The sequence below is a fragment of the Saimiri boliviensis genome, chromosome 13 (genome assembly GCF_048565385.1).
Source record: "Saimiri boliviensis isolate mSaiBol1 chromosome 13, mSaiBol1.pri, whole genome shotgun sequence".
In the NCBI taxonomy this organism is placed as follows: Eukaryota; Metazoa; Chordata; class Mammalia; order Primates; family Cebidae; genus Saimiri; species Saimiri boliviensis.
The window spans coordinates 41,626,814-41,652,620 of NC_133461.1; the positions used below are offsets into that span (position 1 = coordinate 41,626,814).

Here is a 25,807-nt window from a genome sequence, read left to right on the forward strand (position 1 = left end):
TGGATGGAGTCTTGGATACGGCATACAAAGCCCTGGGTTTATCTCAGGATCACTCCCCCATCCATCACAACATTCCCTTTATGAGATACGAAGTCCAGGGAAGGGAACTCTGAGCTGCCAGCTCAGCAAAGCCAAAGGAGAACCCCAGATCATGAGAAGCTGGCCCCCTCTAACTCACACCCATAGCAAGGGCCCTTGGCTTACCTGAAACTTAGGACAGGAAGATGAAGAGTTTATTAGCTGTCCTAAAGCAACCCCCAGAGTTAGGAGATGAAGTGGAAATCCTTTAGGGATGAAGGAGAGGAGCTGCTGCCCACCAGCTGCCAAAACACACGCTGGCCTTACACCTAATTGACCAGCCTTAGAAAAGCTAGACCTGGTTTCTGTGCCATCGGCATTCCTTATGAAGGATTCCTGGCTGGCCCCATGATCTGCTCTTAGCCATGAGGGTCTTTCTACCTAGCAGCAGAGGGCAACATGCTGTGGCAGAAGAAACTTGCCTCAGCTTGGGAAACACCTTCCAAACTCACAGGCCCTGACCGTATACTAGAGTTTGTTTCCCTCACACACCCCCAACAAAGGAACGGCGAGTTGTACCCTGGCCTGCTGTCAGCCATGCCTGGTGCCAACAGCTGCCTGCATGTTTATGTAGAAAGTATAGGAGCCCCAGTTTAAGGTCCTGGATGCCTTTCATTAACTTTCACTCAAACTTCTAAAACAACTCAAGCTACTTTCTTTCACATTTGGATTCAGCATTCAAAAGTGGATCTGAGTAATGCTAAATCATAGATACACTGGTTTGAATCAAAAGTGCAATTTAGGCCCCTCATTTTGTTTCTGACACATTCTGGTTGGTTTGTGCATAAGTGTGTGCACACACACACACAACTATAAGGAAATATACCAACTGGTTAACAGTGATTATCTCTGTTGAGATCACAAGTGAATTTTTATTGTCTTCTTTAACCTTTTCCCAAGTTTTTAGTAGTATTATTGTTATAATCATAAAAAGAAAAAATATTGTCAAGTTTTTGTTCTGGAGTCTTGTGGAGATAATGAGAATAATAATTGAGTGCTATTGGGGAGGAAAACATACTACAAAAGACAAAAGGATAAAAACCCTTTTAATTGAGAAGCATTTTAATTCCAGGCTTCCCAACAACACAGGGTCCACAGTGTGTTACACAGTAACCCAGAGCCGAAGCTCATTCTTCACTATGTGTTTGCAGCGTGCCTGCTGGCTCTGGGCCAGCTGTGGTGATGGGATACCACACTGGGAGACAGAGACCCCATCCTTGAGCAGAGAACCCCCACTTGGAGAGGCAGAGATGGGCAACCCTACCACAGCAGACAAGAGGTACATAGGTGGGCTTTCAACACACATGCCCAAGTTAGGGGGTGGGGCTGCAGCCTAGGTGGGAGATGGGGGTGGCAGGTGGGCAGGAGTTGAAGGGCAAAGGGCCCCCTCAGTTAGGGGAAGGGGACTGACTTTATGCTCTAGGCACTGGGAAGCCACTGGCAGGTTTTGGATGTGAAAGAATGTGACCAAACTGTTTTGGAGGGTGGCCAGAAGCATAGGTTAAACATAGTGAGAGCCTGGGTAAGGCAGGGCAGGGGATAGAGGAGAGGAAGGGGGAAGATTCTAGCAACATCTGGGGGTCATAAGCAATGAAGCATAGAGGGGAGGGGAAGAAGGAGCCAGGGCAACCCTGGACAAGACAGGAAGAACAGGAGGAGGAGCTGGACTTCCGTGTTTCAATGGCAGGAGCTGGGTAGAGGCAAAGGCAAGCTCAGCATCTGACCTCTCCCAGGTAAGCCCATGAGCACTTCTCTTTCATTGTCAAACCACACTCTGGCCCTAAACTTTGTGCGTTTACTATCCTCAAAATGTTTCTTGCAGTGGAAGTCCACCTCTCGGGAATTCTGTTAATTCTTAATTCTGTCTCAAGCATGTAGAATGCAGAAACCTTAGACATCTTCACCTTCATGACATAAGGGGGCAGGGACTACTCACCTCTTTTCGTGTCCACAGCAGTGACAGCCTGAATTAGGAGAGGTGCGTTGGACTCCGAGTACTCCACAAAGACAAGCAGCAGCTTCAGGGCTGTCTTCACCACCAGGCGGAACTGGCAGAAGAGATAAAACCATCACATCGCTGCCAACGAGGCCTTGTGCACCTGAAAGCATCTTCCTAACCGCAGCAGGCACCCAGCGCTCCTCAGATGAGATGCTCTCAGCAATTACAGAGATTCCTTCACACATCCTCAGAGCCCCTCATTAGACACCTCAGAAGGCAGGTGTTAATACCATCCCTATTGCAGATCAGGAAACTGAGGTAACAAAGTTCCCTGCTCTCAGTCACGCAGTAAAATACAGAACTAGGACATGAACCCAGGATGCATGGCTCCAGAACTCATGCCTGGCAACGCTCAAAACACAAGCATTTGCTGAATTGATTACATCTTCGTTTTACCCCAACTATAACATTGTGAGGTAGGCACAAGCACAGTTTTTATTTTTCTGGTGAAGAAGCAGAAACAGCGGGTTAAACAATTCATCCCAAGTCACAACAGCTGGCTTGTCAGTGGCCCCATCCCCCTATTGGCAGTATGCACGTTCAAGGAAAGAGGGGGCTTATTTTCACTGTGGCTCCAGGGCCTGGAACTGCACTTGGCACAGAGGGAGCTGGAAGTTGCTTGTTGACTGAATAAATTAGTTAGTGACCAGGTCAATCAATCCATGACCTCTCACCCAGCCCTTGAGCCTCTGTCACTGGCTGTGGCAAATCAGCTCCAGCTTTTTCCTGTGTTCTGCAGCCCAAGGAAAATTCTGTGCCTGTCGGATGCATCTGCCTCATCACAGCGTTAGGGGACATGGGTAGAATTTATAGGTAAGTTTGGTGGCCCAAAGAAGACACTGTGTTGTGCAGTCCACAGGGAATAGCTTAAAAACACCACCCAGCCCCAGTCATTCATCCACATTCATGCCACCCCTTTACCCCCTTGCTTCCCTCTCCCCTGCTGTCATACCTACCAAGCATACTATCTGTCTTTTCCTCAATTCCACATCTCTCTCCAGTCAGTGCCCACGTGCTCAGCTCCCCTTTACGAGGAAACTTCTCCGAAGACTTGCTACAGCCCCTGGCTCTGCCTCCTAACTTCCCACAGACTCATCGCCACCCCTCAGATCACTCGTCAAGGCCGCCACTGGCCTCCATGCTGTCGAATCCACTGGTTACTTCTCTGCCCATTTTTGCTCAACTCTCAGCACCATGTGACAAGTAACTGTTCTCTCCAGAAACAACTTCCTCTCCGTCTGGGCAACCAAAGTCTCCGGAGTGGCTCCTTTTTCAACGCTTCCTTTTGGGTGCTGAGTCTCGGTGTGGGAAGATGGCAGACTTCACTCCTCTTTACGCTCCCTCTCTCCCTTCCACACTCTCTCTAAGTGAGTTCATCTAGTGCCCTGGTTTGAAAGTCCACCTAAGACCAGATGCTAAATATTGCTCTCCAGGCCTGACCAAACTCCTGAGCAGGCGTCATATAACCTCCTGCCATTTCCACTCAGATGCTAACAGATTCACTGTGGTCAAAACAGAAGTCTCAGTTTTCACTCGTGCTTACCCACTTCCACCTACCACTCCCAAACTGCTCCCTCCAAAGCCCCCACCTCAGGACATGGCTCCTCCACCCTGAGCACTGGGAGTTTTTCGCCTGCACCTCCCTCACCCCATCCCCACAGCAAATCCATCTGCCAGTGCTGGAAGAGCTCCCTTCAAATTCTGTCTCAAATCTATCAGTTTACATTCTCTCTGTTCATCACCCTGGACCACCACAATCACCTAAGTGCTTCTGGCCTTGTCCTGCTGAAGTCCATTCTCCAAAATGCAGCGAGAGTGACCACTGCAGCCTCCTGCTCTCAAGCCTCAGTCACTACCCATCACACCCAGGGTGCTGCCTGTCCCCACAGGCTTTCTGTCCTGGCCTCCGCCAAGCCCTCTGACCTCCTTTCCTGACACCCCCCTTCTGACCCAGTATGCTTCACATGCTAAGCTCTGTAGTTGTGTGAGTGTTTGTCACACGGAAGGGTTCATCCATGATTCAGGGTCTTCTCATTGTTATTCCTTCTGCCTGAAGCCCACCCGGAACCAGTCATCACAGGACTGACCTCATCCTTCAGGTCAGAGAAAGTCTCATTATAGAAAATGCCTCCCTGACTCCTTTACCTAAAAGAGCCCCTTGGTCATTATCACATTACTCTGTTGTGTATGTATCTATGTATCTATGTATGTATGTATATATTTATTTGAGACAGAGTTTCACTCTGTTGCCCATGTTGGAGTGAAGTGGCATGATCTAAGCTCACTGCAGCCTCTGCCTCCCAGGTTCAAGTGATTCTGCTACCTCAGCCTCCCAAATAGCTGGAACTACAGGCACTTGCCACCATAACTGGCTGATTTCTGTATTTTAAGTGGACATGGTGTTTTATCATGTCGGCCAGGCTGATCCTGAACTCCTGACCTCTGGTGATCCTCCTGCCTTCACCTCCCAAAGTGCTGGGATTACAGGTGTGAGCCATTGTGCCCAACCACCTCTTTTTTTTTTTTTTTTTTTTTTTGAGACAGGGTCTCACTCTGTCACCCAGGCTGGAGTGCAGTGGTGCAAACATAGCTCACTGTAGCCTTAAACTCCTGGGCTCAAGTCATCCTCCCATCTCAGTTTTTTGAGTAGCTGGGACTAGAGGTGCGCGCCACTACGCCTGCCTAATTTTCTTTAAAATTTTTTGTAGAGATGGGATCTCTCTCTGTTGCCCAGGCTGGTCTTAAACTCCTGGGATCCAGCAAACCTCCCACCATGGCCTCCCAGAGTGCTGGGATTTCAGGCATGAGCCACTACAGTAGCCCTTTTTTATCCACATCCTTTATCATGACCTGAAATTGCTACAGACACTGGTTCACCTACTCTGCCTCTGTTGCCCGTAAGGAATATAAGCTTCATGGCAGCAGAGATGCTCCATCTGACCCATGAGAAGCTGTTCAGTCAGCATATGTGTGAAGGGTAGGCCAGCCCGTCCTCCAAATCTATCCCCCTATGTTGTGTGGAGTGAGCCTTCCCAGCCCCCAGCCTCCCTTTCCCACCTCGTAGCAGCCCCCAGCAGAGCCAAGCCCCCCTCCCCACTCCCACCATGGAGCTGAGGGCAAGTCATGCCTGGGGCTTCCATTCTCGAGGTAACCTCCTCCCCCCACAGGGAGCTGAGAACTTTAGAGTGCTGGGAACTCTTCAGAGAGCATCTGCCCTCACAACTTGAGGCCACAGTTGCTCCTCTGCTTCTATTCTGTAGGAAGAAACTACATTCCAGTGGATTTTTCTCAACTACACGGTTGGAGGTTGAAGGGTAAGGTATGGCATAATGAGTTGTGCTTTGTACATTTAGGGCTGAAGAAATTTCTTCAAGTAAATAAAAAAACCTAGCAAGTTCAGGCTTGGCGACTTCCTCAGTGGGTGGACTATTATTATGTGGTTTAAGCCTCTAAATGCCTTCCTAGGAAAGAACCTGGCTGCTGTCCAACCCACTCCCCCAATTAGCTGGTCTCAGAAGGGCCCCTTCACCCACCTCACAGAGGCTCCCTCTGAACATCACTGTGGTCATGAGGCTTTAACCGATACGGTCTCAGGCACCCAACATCCCTAAGCCACTCTCCCATATGTGGCTCTCTAATGAAGAAACCACTGTTTTCTAGCAAAGCCTCATTTTTCTGTTGGTCTGAACATGCCTATTCCTGCCTTTCTCCCCTCTGCGATACAGGCTCTGTTTGGAGTATTTTTGGCAATCTAATTTGATTTTTATTTTTTTGAATCCCAAACATCTTCTGATTCATAATTTTAGGTTCCTAGGAATTTGGCTTCTATTGAGTTTAAGTTTATGGGGATGTACTTTTGGAAGCTTTACTAAGTAAATTAATAATAAGCATATTAGTTAAACACTTCAGAAAAAAGAGCACTAAAACATTAATTTTATAGAAATGCATGGTGCTAATTGTAAGCATGTACTAACTCACTGTCAAAATATGTCCTTCTCAGAATTACCTTATTAGCATTACTGCATCGACTTGAAAGTAAAAAAGTTACATTCCATCAAAAATTCTACAGGCAACCTCATTTATCCAGAAATCATTTACTCTGATGCCCTCAAGTATCTGGAATACAGTCAAAACCCTTGGAAGCTTGGAACAGCCACAGTGGAGGCCACACACCGATTCTGTCAAGTCCAAAGACACTGGTCACCCTACAGCTCTTAAAAATCCACCCTTGGTATCCTTGCGCTTACGTTAGACACATTTCATAATAACTGGAGTGGATATTAAGATTCGCAGCCCACATCTGCTGAGAAGAGACAGACCAGAGAGGACAGTGTTAGAGCAGGAGAGGCAGGCCCAGTGTGGCAGCAGGAAAGAGTGTCACAAACAAGGAGAGTGGAACAAGCTGCATAAATGCCACAGCACACACCACAGTGTGGCCCAGACACATCAGCAAAGTGTCACTCCAGTCTGAACTGTCTGATTTTCAGCTCTGCCTGGCATGCCTTCACGTGGTAATGAAGGGATCCACTTTGCCCTACAGGCTCAAGCACCTGCCAACTTGTCCAGCACCAAGAGAAATCAATCAGGATTGATTCTCATTCTTATGGAGCATCCCAGGCCATGGAAGATAGAGCAGTCACAAAGCAGTCACACAGGAGTATAGGGCAACAAGCAGGCAGCATCAGCATCAGTGGTCTCAAGACAACCTGGCTGGCAGGAAGGGAGCAGGTTCCCTGTCTCTGGAGGCTCTGCAAGGCCATTTACGAAGGCCTTTGCAGAAGGAATTCAGAGCCCGTAGACAGTGGACTGGCTGACCCCCTGTAAGGTCCCTCTGAATCCAAGATTCTCTGTTTCTACTTTCAACAACATCTTGAGTGCCAGGTTGCTGAGAACAGATGCAAACAGAGAGCATTCCTAGAGGACAGAACTGCATCCAGCCAGCCTTTCCCAGCTTCCATGGAGCAAAAGAACCCTGTGATGGCCTTTGGGCTCCTGTTCACACAAACAACCCCTCTTCCTTTAGGCTGGAGAAACACACTGGAGCTCTAGATCCAGCCTTTGGGCTTTCTGTTACCTACATCTTCTTTAATTACGATCTAGGAAACACTAGTATTCCATCTTTAGTTGTTTGTTATAATAAGGACTATGTTTACGTTGTTTTAAAGCATGTAGCTAAAACACAGTATATAACAGGAATCTGAAATAATCCCCTTATATAAGGGGGGTGTAAAAAGCAGGAACATACAGATGGCTGTCAATTTTTGAACATTTCATAATGATTTAACATATTTTGGGGGTTACTGAGCTGAGCTTTACTTTCTGTTGCAGCTGTCATTTTGCACTCTCAAAATAAAGGCTACAAGCCTTCAAAGGACCAGAGATACCTCTTGACCCAAGGAAGTAACATTTTTCAAGCCAAGCCTCAGTCCAGGGACTGAACCTCCATCTTCTATAAATAACTCAGGGCTCAATGTCAGCTCCGTGCCAGGGAGGCTGGGTTGGAGGGAAGGGCAGCAGGATGGTGTCAACACAGAGCCTTGTTGTTTTTATTTTCCAGGTCAACCCACAGGAAGAGTGTGGAGTTGCGTGTACAGAACCTGGGTATCTAGATTTCAGATAACATGTAATCACCAAATATGTGGGAAGGTAATAAAAAGACAGTTTCTTAATCCTTTTACACATAAAAACAAACTGGAAGTCCCTTCATATTTTACTGTTAAGAACTATACTTAGCAGGTCAAATATGCTGCTCGTTAAGCAAAAATAAAAAAATTCCAAAAAATCTTCAAATTCCTCATTTCTCTTCTAAAAATTCAACAACCCTAAAAAGAAAACAATTTCCAAACCTCAAGACTTAAATTACAAAGGGGGTTGGAAAATCATGCTTCATTCTATTTGTCTTATTTTTCACTAAAACATCATAAATGTTTGTTACATAAATGGATGCTGGTTATTAAAACTGAGTTTGAAAGTGGTAAGATAACTTGATCTATAAAGCTCTGCCACATTGTTTACAAGCTCACCAGCACTTTAGAATATACTAGGTATTGCTATAAAGAAAAAAAGATCTCAAATGACTTAAGATACAAACTCTTTAAACATTGTATCCCAATGCCATATACTTAAGCTCAGAATTTCTGAGCAAGCAGCTGAGAGCAAATCCTAAAGCCTTCATAACTGGTTATCAAACAGTCCAACAGACATCGCAAACTCCAAATTTCTCCCCTCCCGACCTCTAACACATTATCTGTAACATGAGGTGGGTATTATCAGAAATAAAGTACAGACCCAAACATATTAACTAGGTGCAGAACTCTGGGTCTTGGCTTGCAGGTGTCTTCAAGGGAGAGTGTGGAGAGCAGGGTTGGTGTATCCACCAGAATAGGAAGTCATGTACACCCAACCCACGTGGTCCAGCCTAAGAACCTGATGGCCAACCTGCTTATGGCACGCGCAATTTGCAGGATTTCCGTTATTTGCACAATGCATTACTGCAATTTTCAGTATAGCAGCCAGGTGTAAGCCTGGGTAGCCCTTAGGATTTTACTAGTGAACAGGAAATCTTATAGAATGTAAAATATAGCAAACAACCCATAATAATTAAAATAAATAATAATAAACAGTGCTACAAATTGACATTTTCTCTATTGAGATAAAATTCTGGGACTTAGATGGAGGTTTTTTACCCCAGAAAAGGCCTCGATGACCAAGTAAATTTTTTTCCTACCTCAACTCTGCTCATCTTTGGGAAACAGGATGCCTGAGGTCAGAAGCTCCCCCTCCTGACAAAACTGGCTCAGACTGGTGAGATCCCGGTGGCAGCTCACTTGACCTCTGAAGATTTTCTAACCTCATTAATAATCTAATTCCCATGGAAAAAGACACTCCCACCAGCACCATGACAGTTGATAATCACCATGACAACAATCAGAAGAAACCATAAAAGGACAAACAGAAAAGTGGCATTCGGTTTCAGAAGTTCTCCCCCCATTTCCAGAAAAGACATGAATATGACTTCCCTTGCTTTTAATGCCCCAACCCCTTCATTAAAGATGCCCTGTATCTGTGACTTCCTGACTCTCTTGAACCGAGGAGCTGATTCATGAACCACGGTCCCATGTCTCAATTCCATGGCCATCGAATAAAGCCTGCACTGTTTGGCACTCACTTTTGGTTTTGTGTGTTGGCTTCACAGCACCTATCAGGGAAAGGCTCCCTTTTGGGGGGACTGGCTTTGTAACAGCTTCTTTAAAGAACCATGAATAAAAGTGGAAAAGAATCAGAAAACATCCATTTTGGAGTAGGAGCAGAAGGGCTGGCATGCCGGGACTGGAGTAGAGAGTGGCAGAACCCTTCGGGCTTCCAGAAGTCTGTGATGCTTCTGATTCCCTTGCCCATCCAACTCTCCTAGAAAAACGTAGAACATCTCTCTCGGAGGAACAGATGCTGCCTACTTTGGGGTTTTTGCATTTCCCCAAATCTTCTTCCAGATTATAGCCACCTACTTCTACTCTTCCTCCAGCTGCTAAAACTCAGCTCGTTGACCTGGGCTACGGGGCCAGAAGAGTCAATGCTGTACACTTAGTTTCTTCTTCTTGCATTCACAAGGATAATATCTCTGTAAGTTAAAATTCTATTTTATCAGCAAGCCTCTGAAGAATTGAGGAGCCACAATCAGTTCTCTGAAGACGATCATCTCAGCATGAATGGAAGAAACTGCTGCTTAGCCCTGTGCCTGGAGACTCATCTGGACAGTGGGGCCTCCTCAGCCTGCTGCCCTCTTTGAGTCCTGGCCTGAATCACTTTTCTCTCACTCTGAGGTCTTCCTAAAACAATAACTAGCAAAACTTGCTTTTTCCCTTTTTTCTCCTACTGAGATTATTCTCACATGGGGCCTCTAACATCAAATCAGTGAGAATGAGTGTTCCGGGTACACACAGCCAAGTGGGCAGAAGGGCAACTGTCCTAAAGAAGCAGCTGGCATTTTACACCCACAGTGTCTCCAGCACAAATATTACATGACTATGCCATTACAACCCATGGAATTTTAGAAATCTCATCCAATAAATGTTGATAAACATGCAAAAAATTCAAACACAACCTCATTCACTAAGTATATTTTCCTGCCATTAGAAACAAAGCTCTTTAAATACAGCATAGCATTGGAAACAATTTGATTAAAACATGAGAAAAGTCAAATGAATAATAGTACATTCATATGACTGTGTATTATGTAGGCATTAAATATTGTGATTTTAAAATATTGTAGAAATACATGAAATGCTTATAATATACTTAGAATTAACTCTGTAAGAAAAATTCAAAGAAAAACTAGAAGAAAAAGTACCCCAAAATGATGATCTTTATGTGGTAGTGTTTCTAGAAAATTCAGTAAATGTTTTAAAAAGTTATTTTTTATATCAATATTTCCTTATTATACCAGTAAGCCTTAACTATTTTCATTTTTTGAGATGTAGTCTCTGTGTTATTCAAGCTGATCATGAACTGGGATCAAGGGAGCCTCCTGTCTTAGCCTCCCCGTAGCTGGGACTACAGGCCCACCACACCCAGTTGCCATATTTTTTTCAATCTGTTATCATTAACTGAATTATGAAAAAATTAGTCTTAATGAAATATATTTCAATTCAATTAATGTGGGAATCATAAACACAACATCCAATATCAAGGATGGACTTAAGACAATAGTGCAATTCAAGGAATTAACTAATGTTCTAGTAACTCCCTTTGCCTGGACCATATAGAATTTGCTGGCTGAGTACATCTCATGCTATTGCAGTATATTTACAGTGTTTTTTTTTTTATAATATTAACAACTGGATTTCTGGCTTCCTGCTGGAAAGATGTCAAGTGTCACTCCCAACCTAATGATAAGAGAGAGAAAATCATTCACACCATAACTTTTCTTGAGCCTATCATACAGCTGGGGTTGCAGGAAAACCAAGTAGCTTGCAGTCTAGGGAGGGAGCAGGTACTATCCACCCAGAAAGGGTGAGAGGCCAGCCGTGCCCTATCTGAGGCAGGGGAGGGGAGGAAGATGAAGTCACTTATACAAAACGGTAGGAAAAATTCAGGCCGGCCGGGCATGGTGGCTCCTGCCTGTGTTTCCAGCACTTTGGGAGGCCAAGGCAAGAGAATCACTTGAGTACAGGAGTTTTAGACCAGACTGGGCAACATGGTGAAATCCCATCTCTATCCAAAACACAGCAAATTAGCTGAGTGTGGTGGTCCTAGCTACTCAGGAGGTCCCTGTGGTCCTAGCTACTCAGGAGGCTGAGGTGGGAGGACAGCTTGAGCCTAAGTTGTTGAGGCTGCTGTAAGCCGAGACTGCGCTACTATATTACAGTCTGAGTGACAGAGCGAGAATCTGTCTCAAAAAATAATAATAATTAAAACAAGAAAACATCAGATAATAGTTTTAGCAAATTGTCACATGTCAACTGTGGGCTACCATGAAGCATAAACTCCTTGGAACTGCAGACACAAGGGATTTGGCATCTACCAGGAGGCTGCTCTCCATGGCACTCACAAACAAGCTGGGTGCAGGTGCACAGCTACACAACAGGCAGAACTGCAGCAGCCCTAAAGGACAGTGGAGGGGGCAGCCAGCACTGTGAAAGGGTGGGAAACCCCAGCCAGAGCCTTCTCCCCCTTGAGACAAAAGCCTTAAGCCATAGGGAAGGTCAATAAGGTGGTAGAGGAGAAGAGAAAAGAATAAAACCCCGTACTCCTAGGGCAGGTGTGGGAAGCCATCCTGGGCCTCTCCTGTTGCTCAGTGTTTTACACCTTCTTCTCTATTATCACCCGAATTTTACAGATGAAAAAAGGAACCCACACCAAGAATGGTGCAGGCGTGTGTGGCCCCAAAGCTCTGGCACTGACTGTCAGATGCAGCATATCTAGATTCCAGGAAGGCCTTGTAAACCCAATGAAGAAACACAGCTGGCTGGTCAGAGTTCAGCCGCTTCCCACTAATTGCACAATGGCCCTAAAATGCCCTGACTGATCAGTGTCAACCTGCAGGCTGCACTGGTTTATGCATTCCCTGTTTCTGTCCCACCGGACATTTTCATCAATGGCATGGAAGATCTGCTTATTCATTTTTTGTTAAATAAAATTAGCACTAAAAGCTAATAACATAAAGAGCCAAAACAGAATTCTTAATTGTCCTGAGGCTGGAACTCTGGCCTACAATCAATGGGGGAAAAATACAAGGCCCTGAATGTAGATGTGAATCAGTCAATCACAGACACGCAGAATGGAAGAAACTGGCAGATAAAATGTGTAATGAAAACCTGGAAGGCTCAGTGGATTACCAGTTCAAATTGGGACAACACCCAGGGCTGCTGCTAAAAGTTGCAACAAAGCAAAGGTGGGATTTGTGGAAGAAATCGTATCCCAGCTATCACATTACTATTCTTCGTACTACATGAACAGAAGAGTTGGTAACCAGTATGATGAGGAGTTGAAAATTATGTTCCCAAGGACTGTCTGCAGTACCCATCAAGTTTAGCTTGTACAGGGTTCACATGGTAACTGCCTTTAAATACTCAACGAGCTTCCACAGCAAGTCAGAGCGTCTTGCTCAAGAAAACAATGCACGAGCATTTGGTAATGGCAGGTAATGTGTGTCCCAAAAAGGAAGTCTTCCCACCAATTCCAGCATGCAACAGTGTCCCTGGGCAACCTAAGAAATGATCTGATGCTCTCTCTGCCTCCAGAAGTATCAGGAATGGGACAGATGTCAGAAACACCTTTAACATGACATTGCCATCTCTTCAAGGCTAGGATTCTATCATTTACGTTATGTAACTTACAAAGCTTTTCAGCTTTCACCCACACGTTTGGGTTATCTGAGCAGATCACACAACAGTGTCATGCCAGTGGCTACAAGACCAGAGAGCTCATCAAATCTCCTCTCCTCATCCATTAGCCAGCATCTCCTGGGGCACACGGAGCACCAGGCTCCATGGCACTTAGCTCTCTCTGGAAATATTTTCTTCATCTCCAAACCAGTGTGCCCAAAGTTTTCTTGCCAACAAGCCCAAATTTCTAACTCTTCTACTGCCAGAGGCACTACCATGTTTCTAGCTGCAGAGTCAAACTGTGACCCCTACCTTTGATTCCTTTTATTTTCTTATATCCAGAAACCTCCTCCTCAAAGGCTAGTCCTCAAAATGTCTCCATTTTTTCACTATTCTGTTTTCAATGCTACTTTCACCTCACAGCTGTGATACTGAGCTAACCCTTCCCACCCAGCTTCCCCATTCCTGCCAATTTCACCTGCTCCACCACTCGATTCTCCACACCACGTTACTTCTCTTCATTTTGCAGTCTGAAGAAACTTTCAGCAATGTCCCCAGTGTTGGTAGTGGGGTGGACGGCCAGTGGGAACACAGGCTCTCTAATGTGTATTAGTGTTAGTATGAGAGTGAGAGTGAGTGTGTGTGTGTGTGTGTGTGCGTGTGTGTGTCTGTACATGCATGGAAGGAGGGCCATGGGCAAGGCTCCTCCAGCTAGGGCTACATAGGGAGTAGAGAGGTCTGCTCACCCTCAAGCAAGTAGAAAGGAAGTCTGGAGAACTGTGATCAGCAATATGGGGCACAGGTGGAAGGATGAGCTTCGGTGGAGCTGATGGAAACATAGAGGGAGCAGAGCAAGCTAACCTGAGCAATGCTGACAGGGAAGCTTCCATGCCAGGACAGTGCCCCAAGGCATCCCTAAGAGGCAGTAAGGAAGGGAGAGTTTGCCAATCTCAGGGCCCTGAGGCCTTCACCGTGGGCCAAAGAAGGATCCTTAGAGATAAAGAGAGACTTTCTGTGCTAGGGTGAAAAAAGGGCCATACTGTATAGATGGAATCATTCTACCCCAGTTAATTAGAATTCCAGATGTATGAAGAGAAAAAAAAATCCACATCCTGTGATAAGTCATGGGCCTGGCATCTGCCTCTTACCTCTGACTGGGGAGTTTAAAGATGGGCTCTTATAAATAGAAAGAAACACTTTATTGAAAACACTTTTTCTTTCTTTTAAAAAGTCACTATTTGGCTATGAATGCATCATTTTCTCCCCTGGCTATGAGTCTCAAATATCTGCAAACATGCATTGCATAATGAGCCTCTGGCGGGCTGCAAAATCACATCTTGTTGCCTTTCATGGAAGAAAAATGAAGAATTATGAAAACACAGTGACAAGATTTTTCTACTCCAGTATCTCCTTTATCAACTCTGTGTCTGTATAAGGCAAAGGCAATTCGATGTCAAGGTAAACTTTTCAGGTCAAGATAAATTTGACTCTTTGTCAAAAGAAAATGCTAGGGCCCCTGGCTTTCCTGATTTCTTAATTTGAATTGGGAAAACATATTGCAGCTGTATTGACCAAACTGTATGTTTAAGGAGGAGAAGGAGGCTTCATTCTCAAAACCTAAGGGTCTTGGGTTGATGTATCTGTTGTTCTTTTAAATCTTTCACTATTCAAATAGGGGTGAGGGAAGAGTGTCAGCAGACACTGCATTGGTTTTGTAAATAAGAGGTGATCTCATTAGAACTGTGTAGACTGGAAATAAACTTGGCAGCTACTGCCTTTGTTAACTTTCCGTGACTAGCCTGGGACTTAGCACACCCTTCAGGGTGGCAGGAGACCTTCATCTGACATCACAGTTGGTGGGACCTCTGCGGAGTCGCTGTTCCTGGAATTCTCCTTTCCAACAACACACGGAGCTCCAAGGCACAGGCTGACTCTTGGCTTCACTCCCATCTCCTCATTGTGACCAGCACAACGCAGAACACAGGTGCCAGAGACTATGCTTGACCTTCCTTTGAAAAATAAAAGATGGAGACAGAAATCCACACAGATCCAATGTTGGTGGCCCAAATGGCTGAGGAGGCAGTGAGTGGTCACCTCAGACAGAGGCCCTGAGGAGGTACCCCAGAGTCCTGAACCACCACTGAGGAAGCACACACTGAGTGCGCTGTGGAGGAGGGGGAGGCTGGGAAAGCACAATTCCTACAAATGCATTTTTGAAGCTTTTTAATTTTATAATTTCCCCATGTTATTTAGAAATGGAATAAAGGTTTTCCTGTGTGTTTGTTCCTTCTCTGTTGTTTATTTTCCTTACAGAATGATTCCAAAGTAAAGTCCACTAGATGCTGTTGCAACACCAGAGACTCCGAGCCATGGTGTGCGTTTCTGTTATTTCTGTTTTTTTTCTCTGCTCCTCTTTTTCTTTTCTTTCTTCGTGGTCTCTTCCCCTCCCTCTTTTCCATCTCTCCCTCTTCTTGTCTTTGAGCCATTCCTCTCTTAGTCTATTTGTGCTGCTATAAAAAAAAAAAAAAAAAAAAAAAAAAAAACACCTGAGACTGGGTAATCTGTGAAGAACAGAAATGTATTTCTCCCAGTTCTGGAGGCCGGGAAGTCACAAAACAAGGCACTGGCTGGGAGTGCCCAGTCTCTCTTTATCCAAGAAGTACCTGCTGCTGCATCTTCTGGAGGGAACAAAGGCTGTGCCCTCACATGACAGAGAGTCGAAAGAGAGCAGACCTGCTCCTTCCACAAATCCTTCTTATAAGGACATCAATCCACCATGAGGGCAGAGCCTCATGACCTAAACACCTCTCGACACTGTTGCATTAGGGATTAGGTTTACAACACAAACATTTAGGGAGGCACATTCAGACCACAGAATTCTCTATGTCATCTCTCCCTGCTCACAGCAATTCTTCCCCACACTCATCCCACCTTCCCTAACCTCGCCCTCACTCTATTCTCTGTCTGCTGATGAGCTAACAGACTGTCAGTTTTTCTATTGTAAGCATGTCAGGTTTTATTTCCTTTTAGAAATAGGGCAAGTTGTTGGTGTTTTATCATGGCCATCATAAAACCATGAAGGTACCTTAATTCAGCTGCGACATGTACAAAAAGTCAATCATTCTTGCAAAATCTCTTCCCATCTTCTAGCTTTTAGGTCCTTGAGACCATTTAGAGTGCCTGGAGAGGGAGCAGCTTCCAAATGAACACAAAAGTTAGGGAGGGTTCCCAGCACAAGCAAGGAAAAAGGAGAAAAAACTGAAACAGGATATGAGATATAAATCTTCCCTCAGCTGGCTGAAACAACCTAGATGGCCCAGCATTCCACCCAGCGTCCAAGGTCACCTACATCAGTTTCGAAACAGAGTCACTTCCATTTTCCATGGAAAACAAAGCCAAAACAATTTTTTTAAAAAAGATTTTCAATCTTCTGAGGGAAGCCATAGCTGTTTCTAATATGAAATAAGGAAAATTTCTCTTACTAATAAGTACTAGAAACAGGAAGACTGAGGGGACGATGTGAGGGTCACCCACAAATGTGGGACCCCACGGGGATTTGCAGGCCAGCGCCAGACAGAGAAAAGGCCCTTCCAACCACACAAGGACACGATCACCAGGATTATGAGAAGCTTGAGAAGGAGACACAGCCTAAAACTAGAACCAGGCTCATTCCCAAATCAAACCAGGGCTGAGTGCTCACAAAGGACAGCAGAGTCCTTGGAAGGCAGGTGACTCCAATGACAGGGATGGGAGCAGAATGGGCAGATCACATGTGATATGGTTTGGTTCTATGTCCTCACCCAAATCTCACCTTGAATTGTAACAATTCCTACATCTCGTGGGACAGACCCAGTGGGAGGTACCCAGTGGGAGGTAAGTGAATCATGAGAGTGGGTTTTTCCCATGCTGTTCTTGTGATAGTGGGTAAGTCTCATGAGAAGCTGATGGCTTTATAAAGGGCAGTTCCCCTGCACACACTCTCTTGCCTGCCGCCATGAAAGATGTGCCTTTGCTCCTCCTCCACCTTCCACCATGATTGTGAGGCCTCCCCAGCCATGTGGAACTGTGAGTCCATTAACCCTCTTTCCTTTATAAATTACCCAGTCTTGAGTATGTCTTTGTTAGCAGGGTGAGAACAGATTAATCCAACATGCTCTTCTGGGACCTTGCAAAGCTATGCTAATTCTGTGACCTGTTTAAGTCAGGTTCAATTTCTGTATCCAGGCCCTCAAGATCCCCCTCTCCACCTGACCATGTTGCCACTCAGACACTCAGATCTCCACAACGCGCACCTGCACCACACTCCAACCTTGGTGCATCTGCAGCTGCTCAGAACAGGGTCCCTTATACTTCTTCTCCCAAATACCCCTGCAGCCAGGTCCCTAACACATCCCCCACACCCCAGCAGAACCCAGAGAAGACTATGCCAGAGGCTTGCCCAGCTTTTGGCACACCTCATGTGATGGAGTAGATTGGCTTCCTTGGCAGCACTTCCAGAGTCCTCAGGGACCTCGCAGCCAGGGCGTGGCTGAGGGTGATGTGCCAAGATGCATGGAGAAACCAGCTAGGCTTCATAATCAAGCACAGTTTCCTCAACTACCAAATGGGAATTATATTATTTATCTGATACTGGCCTCATGAGGATTAAACGAGATCATGCTTATAAAACACCTAGTATGGGCTGGATGTGGTTCACACCTGTAACCCCAGAGAGGTTACGGCAGGAGAATCACTTGAGGTCAGCAGTTCGAGAACAGAACAGCCAACATGGTGAAAATGTGTCTCCACTAAAAACACAAAAATTAGCCCAGGGTGGAGGGTTATGCCTTCACCTACTTGGGAGACTGAGGCATGGGAATTGCTTGAACCCAGGAGGTGGAGGTTGCAGTGAGCCAAGATCATGATACTGCACTCCAGCCTGGGCAATAGAGTAGGACTCAGTCTTAATAAATAAATAAATGAAATAAAATACCTAGTATGGTGCCTGGCAAATCTGTAATAAATATTGATGACTTTTATAATTGATGTTAGAGTTGAAAGGTAATCTCAGATTCTTTTATCCATATAGGAATATGCATATACATATGTACAATGTATAAACACATACGTACACACATGAACATGAAATACAGGTGGTACACAGATCTTACATCTATGGTACAACCTTTTTTTTTTTTTTTTTTTTTTTTTTTTGAGGCAAAGTCTTGCTCTGTCATTCAGGCTGAAGTGCAGTGGCATGATCTTGGCTCACTGCAGCTTCCACCTCCTGGGTTCAAGCAATTCTCTTGCCTCAGCCTCCTGAGTAGCTGGGACTACAGGTGTATGCCACCACAGCTGGCTAATTTCTTGGATTTTTAGTAGAGATGGAGTTTCACGGTGTTAGCCAGGATGGTCTTGATCTCCTGACCTCGTGATCCACCTGCCTCAGCCTCCCAAAGTGCTGGGATTACAGGCATGAGCCACCACGCCTGGCCCTATGGTATAATATTTAATTATGAAAAACCAAAGGTTCCAAAGGCACTTTATTAAAGCTTAAGAGAAAATAGAAATGCATTAAAATTTCATGAGCTGTTTGCAATTTAAGTGTATCTTAAAATCTATAGAGTAGTAGTCCTCATTTATGCTGTAATGGCTTGAAAAAAAGCTGAACAAATTTCTTTCTGCAAAACTGACTCAAAGAAAAACAAAAGGCAAGTGATAGGACAAGTGAACAAAATAGTCATCCATAACTTCCCCTTACCTTTGACCCAATGAGAGTATACAGCCACTGAATGGTTTCATTGTGGTTTATTACTCCATTCATTCCATCCACATACAACATGATCTGGCCCAAAGCTATAGAAAACAAGAGAAAAGGGAGACATTGTATATTCATATAGAAATATAATCTTCAATGATCAGAATGGCAATCAGGATTTTCATACTTTAAGTACACAGTGTCTTAAGAATCAAAGCTGAGGAGAATCCCTGAGCTCTGAAATTAGCTAAATCTCCTTTCAAAGAGAAAGTTTCAAACAAGGGCTATGGAAGAAACAAGGGCTATTCTAGTCTCCTGGAAGATGCAATTAAGGCACCGATTCAGTGATTGTTGTTTCTGTGTGCCTTGATGTATAAATGTATGCTTTTTGTTTCTATATCTGTGTGTAGTCCCAGACAGGACAAAGATATTCATGAGATGGTGTCTGGGTTTTGGCCTCCCACTGGGGCCACAAAGACAAATGAAGTTTCCAAAAGCAACCTGTCCAGGGTCCCAGTGTGTGGTCAGCAAGTCTCAGATTCCGTGGGATCATCCTGAGCTAATCCAATTTTATTCCAACAGGTCAGCAACGTGTAGTTAAGTATTATGTGTAATTCCCTTTAAAGATTTTCAAGCAAAAAATTTCAAGTATGATGAAAATACATGATATCACATGTTTGTCATAACATCAAATTCTAAATTCTTAGTTTAGGACAATATGGTCACCCATACGATCATTATTCTCCAAAAAGAAAATACTAGCTATTGTTTTTGTAAACATAAATTAGTTTTTCAGCTTCATTAGTATTAAAATAATCTGGATGACAGGTAATGAACAAACAGAAGTTATATGCCCTAAAGGAAGCATATTTCACCCATAACTAATTGTCAGGACATTCACATTTTTTTTAAACAACATGTTTTATGCTGGTAATAGTAGGACATCTCCTCTTAGAAAGTTAGAAAAACACAGAAGAATAAAGTGAAAATAATTCATATTCCCATAAAGATAACCATTCTTAAAATACTGATGTATTTTCTTACATTCTTTTTTTATGCATTACACACACAAAGTTTATATGTAAACCGTAGGAAACATTCTACATGAAATATGTTGATTAAAAAGAGTGAAACACAAAACAGTATACGCAAATTCTAAGTATATAAATATATACGTAATATTAGAAAACTCATCCTATCCAACAGAAGAGCAAGTAAGAAAACGGCACTGGTGGCCAGGCATGGGGGCTCACGCCTATAGGGAGGCCAAGGTGGGGCACATCATACAAGGTCAGAAGTTCGAGACCAGCCTGACCAACATGGCAAAATCCCATCTCTACTAAAAATGCAAAAATTAGTTGTGTGTGGTGGCTGGTGTCTGTAATCCCAGCTACTTGGGAGGCTGAGGCAGGAGAATTGCTTGAATTCAGGAGACAGAGGTTGTAGTGAGCCGAGATGGTGCCACTGCACCTCAGCCTGGATGATGGAGTGAGACTCCATCTCAAAAAAAAATTAATAAATAATAAAAAAGGATAACTACATTATGCTGAGAAAAACTATGCTCCTAAATATGTAAGAACTCAAAATTTTTAAAAATTATTTGGACATACCCTTGACACAATAAGTAGTATATTTTGAGAAGTAACAGATTCATATTCTACTTAATTGTAAAACACTAGAGATATTCCTACTAATCAGGAATAATTTCTAAATGATGCTCATTAAATTCATGTATTATTTAACACTGCTATAGAATCTCAGGCAAATTTAATAATGTATAAAAAATAATAAAATATGAAATGGTTGGAAATAAATACATATTATAATAATTTGCAAGTAACATTATAGATACAATTTAAAAATAAACAGAATTTTGAAAAGAGATTACAATTATAATCACATTTTTCATCCTAATGAGAAATCTGTATGTAGTATTTGAATATAGCATACAAAAGGTTTGACATAAAAATATATTAGATAAGTGGATCTATGACAATAAAAGTTAAAGAATAGAATTATTGTTTTTTTAAATAGTAAATACAAACTAGTAAGAAAAATATTAAATGCCAATAGAAAAAAGGCAAATTTTTTTATATGAGAGACAACAAATGTGTTTATAATAGCATGCAAAATTGTTCACACTCACTATAATAAAACAAGTGCAAATTAAAACAATAATAAGGTAGTGTTTTCATTGAAATTGGCAGAGGTATTTTTTAAATGGATGATTATGTATCAAACACTAGAGAGGTTAAATAACATCATGCATCGCTGGTGGTAGGGCAAACTGGTAGAAACCTGCAATAAGGCTATCTGGGGCTCTAACTATTTGTAAAGTTGCCATGTATTTAGCACTCACTGTGTGCCAAGTTCTCAAGAGGGACTTTATAGGTATTATTGATAGAAGAGCCATCTGCAGTGGGTATTTTTACCCCCACTTGACAGAGAAAAAAACGGAGGCACTGAGAAGTGATGAGTTGTGTCCAAAATTTCCATCACCGCCAAAGTAGCAGAGCCCACTTCCAGCCTTAGTGGGCAAGCACCTATGTGTTTATACTAAGAGCCTGAAAGTCTTCTTAAAGCTTTTGCCCAGTCATCACGATTAGGAAACCTATTCTAAGGAAATAGCTCTAAGTTTAAACAAACAAAATGTTCTCACTCATAGGCGGGTGTTGAACAACGAGAATACATGGACACAGGGAGGGGAGCATCACACACTGGGGTCTGTCGGGGGAACTAGGGGAGGGACAGTGGGGTGCAGAAGTTGGGGAGGGATAAACATGGGGAGAAATGTCAGATATAGGTGATGGGAAGGAAGGCAGCAAACCACATTGCCATGTATGTACCTATGCAACAATCTTGCATGTTCTTCACATGTACCCCACAACCTAAAACACAATAAAATATATATTTAAAAAATAAATAAATAAAAAAGGAAGCAGAGGTGCCACTGAAGCATTATTTAAAATAGCAAAATAACAACTAAAACACAAATACCGATCATGGTTCTAGAACTCAGTGTACATAGTCATTTACCAAAGCTATGTCCTAACCTGTAAAATGTTTCCCATAAAGTAAGTAAAAAGCAAGTATAAACATCACATAATTAAATAAAACACTCAAATCTTCTTTTAGTTGAAATAAGGTCTCCCTCTGTCACCCAGGCTGGAGCAGTGGTGGCTCACTGCAGCCCTAACCTCCGATGTTCAAATGATCCTCCCACCTCAGGCTCCTGAGTAGCTGGGACCACAGACACATGCCACCACATCCAGATAGTTTTTTTTTTTTTTTTTTTTTTTTTGAGAGACAAGGTTTCCTTATGTTACCCAGGCTGGTTTCTAACTCCTGGGCTCAAGTGATCCACTAGCCTTAGAATCCCAGAATGCTGAGATTATAGGCATAAGCCACTGTGCCCAGCCTTAACACGCAAATCTTCATACCAAGAAGAAAAGGAAATCCATAAAACATTAACCATTATGATTGAGGATATGTTCTTTGGATGTATTTTTTCCTATTTTTCCCAGCTTTCTAATATGAGCATCGATACTAGAATACTTAATATGTAAAATATCTAAAAAAGTAAAGTATGTGTAAAAAAAGAACAAAAATACGACTGAATAATGTAAGGTGTTACATGCTTTTGTTTTTAGAATTTTTTACTAGTTCACCCCTTCTTAGCTCCCCCAACCCCACCCTTCTGCAGGAAAATGCAGCCCCCCCCCACTTCATGGAAGAGCTCCATTCTGAGTCCCACTGTTGAAGAAACCAATCCTGAGGTACATTTTAGCACCTTCCTCTAAATAAGCCTAACCACACAGGGAGAGAGGAGGTAGACTCTTCAGCCTTCTGGAAGGTATATCCACAGGGAAGACTCTCTCCTCGAGGCTGAGAAGCCAGGACTGAAAGCCTCCACCCTAAGAGTTCAGGGCCTCTGGTACTGCCAAGTGCCCAGGAAGCCAGGACACTATTACAATGGGAGAAGGCAAACTAAGATTTAAAAGCTGACTTGATCTGTTCTCCACAACATTCTATTAGCTGATCACATTGGAAAATGTGTGTCACTAGAAAGTTCATGTCTAATGGAATTCAAGTGCCCGATCACACTAATTTTTCATATTTTGGTAATCAAACACCGATCACACTAATTTTTCATATTTTGGTAATCAAATCTTCCCCACTACATCTTTTTTGTACCCTACCCGCTAATACTAAAGCAATCCCACCTGTAAACCACTCCAGACACAAGATGGCGCTAAATAGATTCATGTGGGTTAATACTGCACTATGAGCAGCAAAAACCCAGCAACCTTAAACATAGGCCTGAAAATAAAATTCACACAGAAGAAAACAGATGCCCTGAAAACACATGTCTGGGTCACAGGAACCATGAAAATTCATAATTTGTGTTTTCAAGAAGGATTAGACTGTCTACCAGAACACAGTGGTAGATGCCACCACACAGGTCTAGGAAGAGAGCATTTCCTGTTCTGCCACTCAAGGAACTTACTACACTTGAGGTATATTTATTCATCTTTCTGTGCTTCACTTTCTTCATGTCAAACATGACACAGCAATACCATAGTCTTTATTTTTCAGGGGCATGGTGAGGAATGAGTTAGAACAGTGCCTCCACTGAACAGAAGCACATGCTGAACAAATCTCAAAGACAAAAAACAGCGAGCAAGCCCTCCAGGCTAACCTTACCTAGCTGTGGGTCATGACATGTGGTGGAAGAACTCCTTGCCTAACTAGAAGTCACAAGGATTTTCTCTTATGTGTTCTTCTAAAAATGTTTAGTTTTTCTCTTTATATTTAGCTGTTTGATCCAATTTGAGATAATTCTCATACAAAGAGGCTTAGATTCAGGTTCTTTTTTTTTTTCTTCAAATGTCCGACTGCTATAATGCCATTTTTTAAAGAGACTGTCCTCTATTTCATTGCTTTGGCAAATTTGCCAAAAGTCAACTGGTTGTGTCTGTATGGGTCTGTTTCTGTTCCATTGGTCTATCCCTTTGCCAATACCACACAGTCTGCATCACCATAGCTTTACAGTCAATGTTAAAATCAGCCAGTGTGATTCCTCCTATTCGTTCTTCTTTTTCAAAATTATTTCAGCCATTCTTGTTCTTTTGCCTTTTAATAGAAATTCCGGAAGCAGCTTGTCTAAATCAACAGAAACATCTTTCTGGAAATAATGTTCATCTGTAAATTCTACGAGAACTGACATCTTTACTGTGCTGAATCTTTTAATCTATAAACCCGTTATGTCTATTTATTTATTATACACTTTCACAGATTACTTTTATCTGTGTTCTATAGTTTTCAACTATAGATGCAATATATGTTTGTTTGGGGATGTATATTTTTGCCAGATTTATAAGTAGTTCACAGTCTTTGGAGTTACTACAAACGGTGTTTTAAAAACTTTCCATTCCCAATTGTTTATTATTATTATATAGAAACAAAATTGATTTTTGTATATTGGCCTTATATCCTATAACTTGGTTAAACTTATCAATTCTAAGAATGTTTGATTTTTTGTTTTTATAGATTTCCTGGAATTTTGTACAAAGACAATAACGCTGTCTGTGAACAAGAACAATTTTATTTTTTCCTTCTCAATTTATATCCCCCTTTTCCACCCCTATAGCACTGGTGAAGACTTTCAGTATAATATTCAGTGGGAATGGTGAGAGTGAACATCCTTGCCTTGTTTCTAATATTAGAGAGACAGCATTAATGATCATTTACCATTAATTATAATGTTAGACATAGTTTTTGTAAATTGCCTTTTATCACGATGAGGAAGTTTCTCCAATTTATAGTCTGCTAAGAGCTTTTTTAAAATCATGAATGGATAAATTTTGTCAAATGCTTCTTCTACATCAATTGTTTTTTCTTCTTCAGACTGTTAATGCAGGTTACAGTAACTGAATTTCAAATACTGAATGAGCCATGCATCCTTTTTGACCATAGTATATTATTCTTTTTATACATTGCTGGATTTGATTTGCTAATATTTGTTGAGGACATTTGCATCTCAGTTCACAACAAATATTGTTCTGTGTATTTTGTGTCCGGTTGTTATCCCATGGTAATAACAACCTCATAAAATGGATTGGGAAGTGATCACTCCTCTTCTGTTTTCTGGAAGAGATTTTGTAAAATCGGTTTGGTCTTTAAATGTTTGGTGGAATTCACCAGGAAACCATTTGGGCTTAGAGATATTTTGTTCAGAAGATTAACTGCAAATTACATTTCTTGAATAGTTACAGTAATGGGGCTGGTCAGGTTATCATTCCATCTTGGGTGGGTTTTGGTAGTTTGTGATTTTTAAAGAAATGATCCATTTAAGGAATTGTTCCATTTCATCTAACATATCAATTTTATGTGCTGAGAGTTGTTCACAGTATTCTAATTCATTTAAGTGAAGTCTTACCCCCTTTCGTTCCTAATGTTAGCAATGCATGTCTGCTCTCTTTTTTCATTTGTCATTCTTGTTGGTCAACTTTATTTTTCTTTTCAAAGAACCAGCTTTTTGTTTCATTGATTTTTCTCTATTGTTTCTCTGCTTTCAACATCATCAATTTCTACTTTCATTATTTTCTTCCATTTATTTTTTACTTTACTTTTCTTACTCTAGTTTCTTACAGTAGATGCTTATATTATTATTTCTCTCTTTTCTAATATATGCAGGTAATGCTAGAAATGTCCCCCATGTATTGCTTCAACCACATCCCACGAATTTGATATGCCGTATTTTCATTTTTATTTAGTATAAAATGCTTTTTAATTTCCATTGAGAATTCCTCAACACATGGATTATTTAGAAGTGGTGTGTTAATTTCTAAGAGTTTGGACATACTTATGTTATCCTTCTGTTACTGATTTACAGTTTAATTGTATTATAGTCAGAAATTACATTATTTCATTTCTTTTAAATTGGTTATGGTTTGTCTTATGACCCATGATATGATCTTTATTGGTGAATGGTTTATGCATATTTGAAAGTAATATGTATTCTCTGTAGTTGGGTAGAGTTTTCTAAAGACGTCAATTAGAAATAGTTGGTTGATGGTGCCATTCAGTTCCTTCATAGCCTTGCTGATTTTCAGTCTGTCAATTCCACTGATTACCTAAAGAGAAGTATTGAAGTCTCCAGCTACAACA

General features: G+C 42.4%; 1 protein-coding gene across 9 annotated transcripts in view; it reads right to left on the reverse strand.

The window, feature by feature from the left end:
- Positions 1-25,807, reverse strand: part of FHOD3 (formin homology 2 domain containing 3) — a 493,523-nt gene that overhangs the window by 192,790 nt on the left and 274,926 nt on the right. For all 9 annotated transcript variants that reach the window (XM_074383563.1, XM_074383562.1, XM_039463510.2 and 6 more), the window contains 2 exons: positions 18,641-18,735; positions 2,015-2,126 (listed from right to left, as the gene is read on the reverse strand). In XM_074383563.1, coding sequence (XP_074239664.1) covers positions 2,015-2,126; positions 18,641-18,735 — 207 coding nt within the window. The remainder of the gene's footprint in view (positions 1-2,014; positions 2,127-18,640; positions 18,736-25,807) is intronic.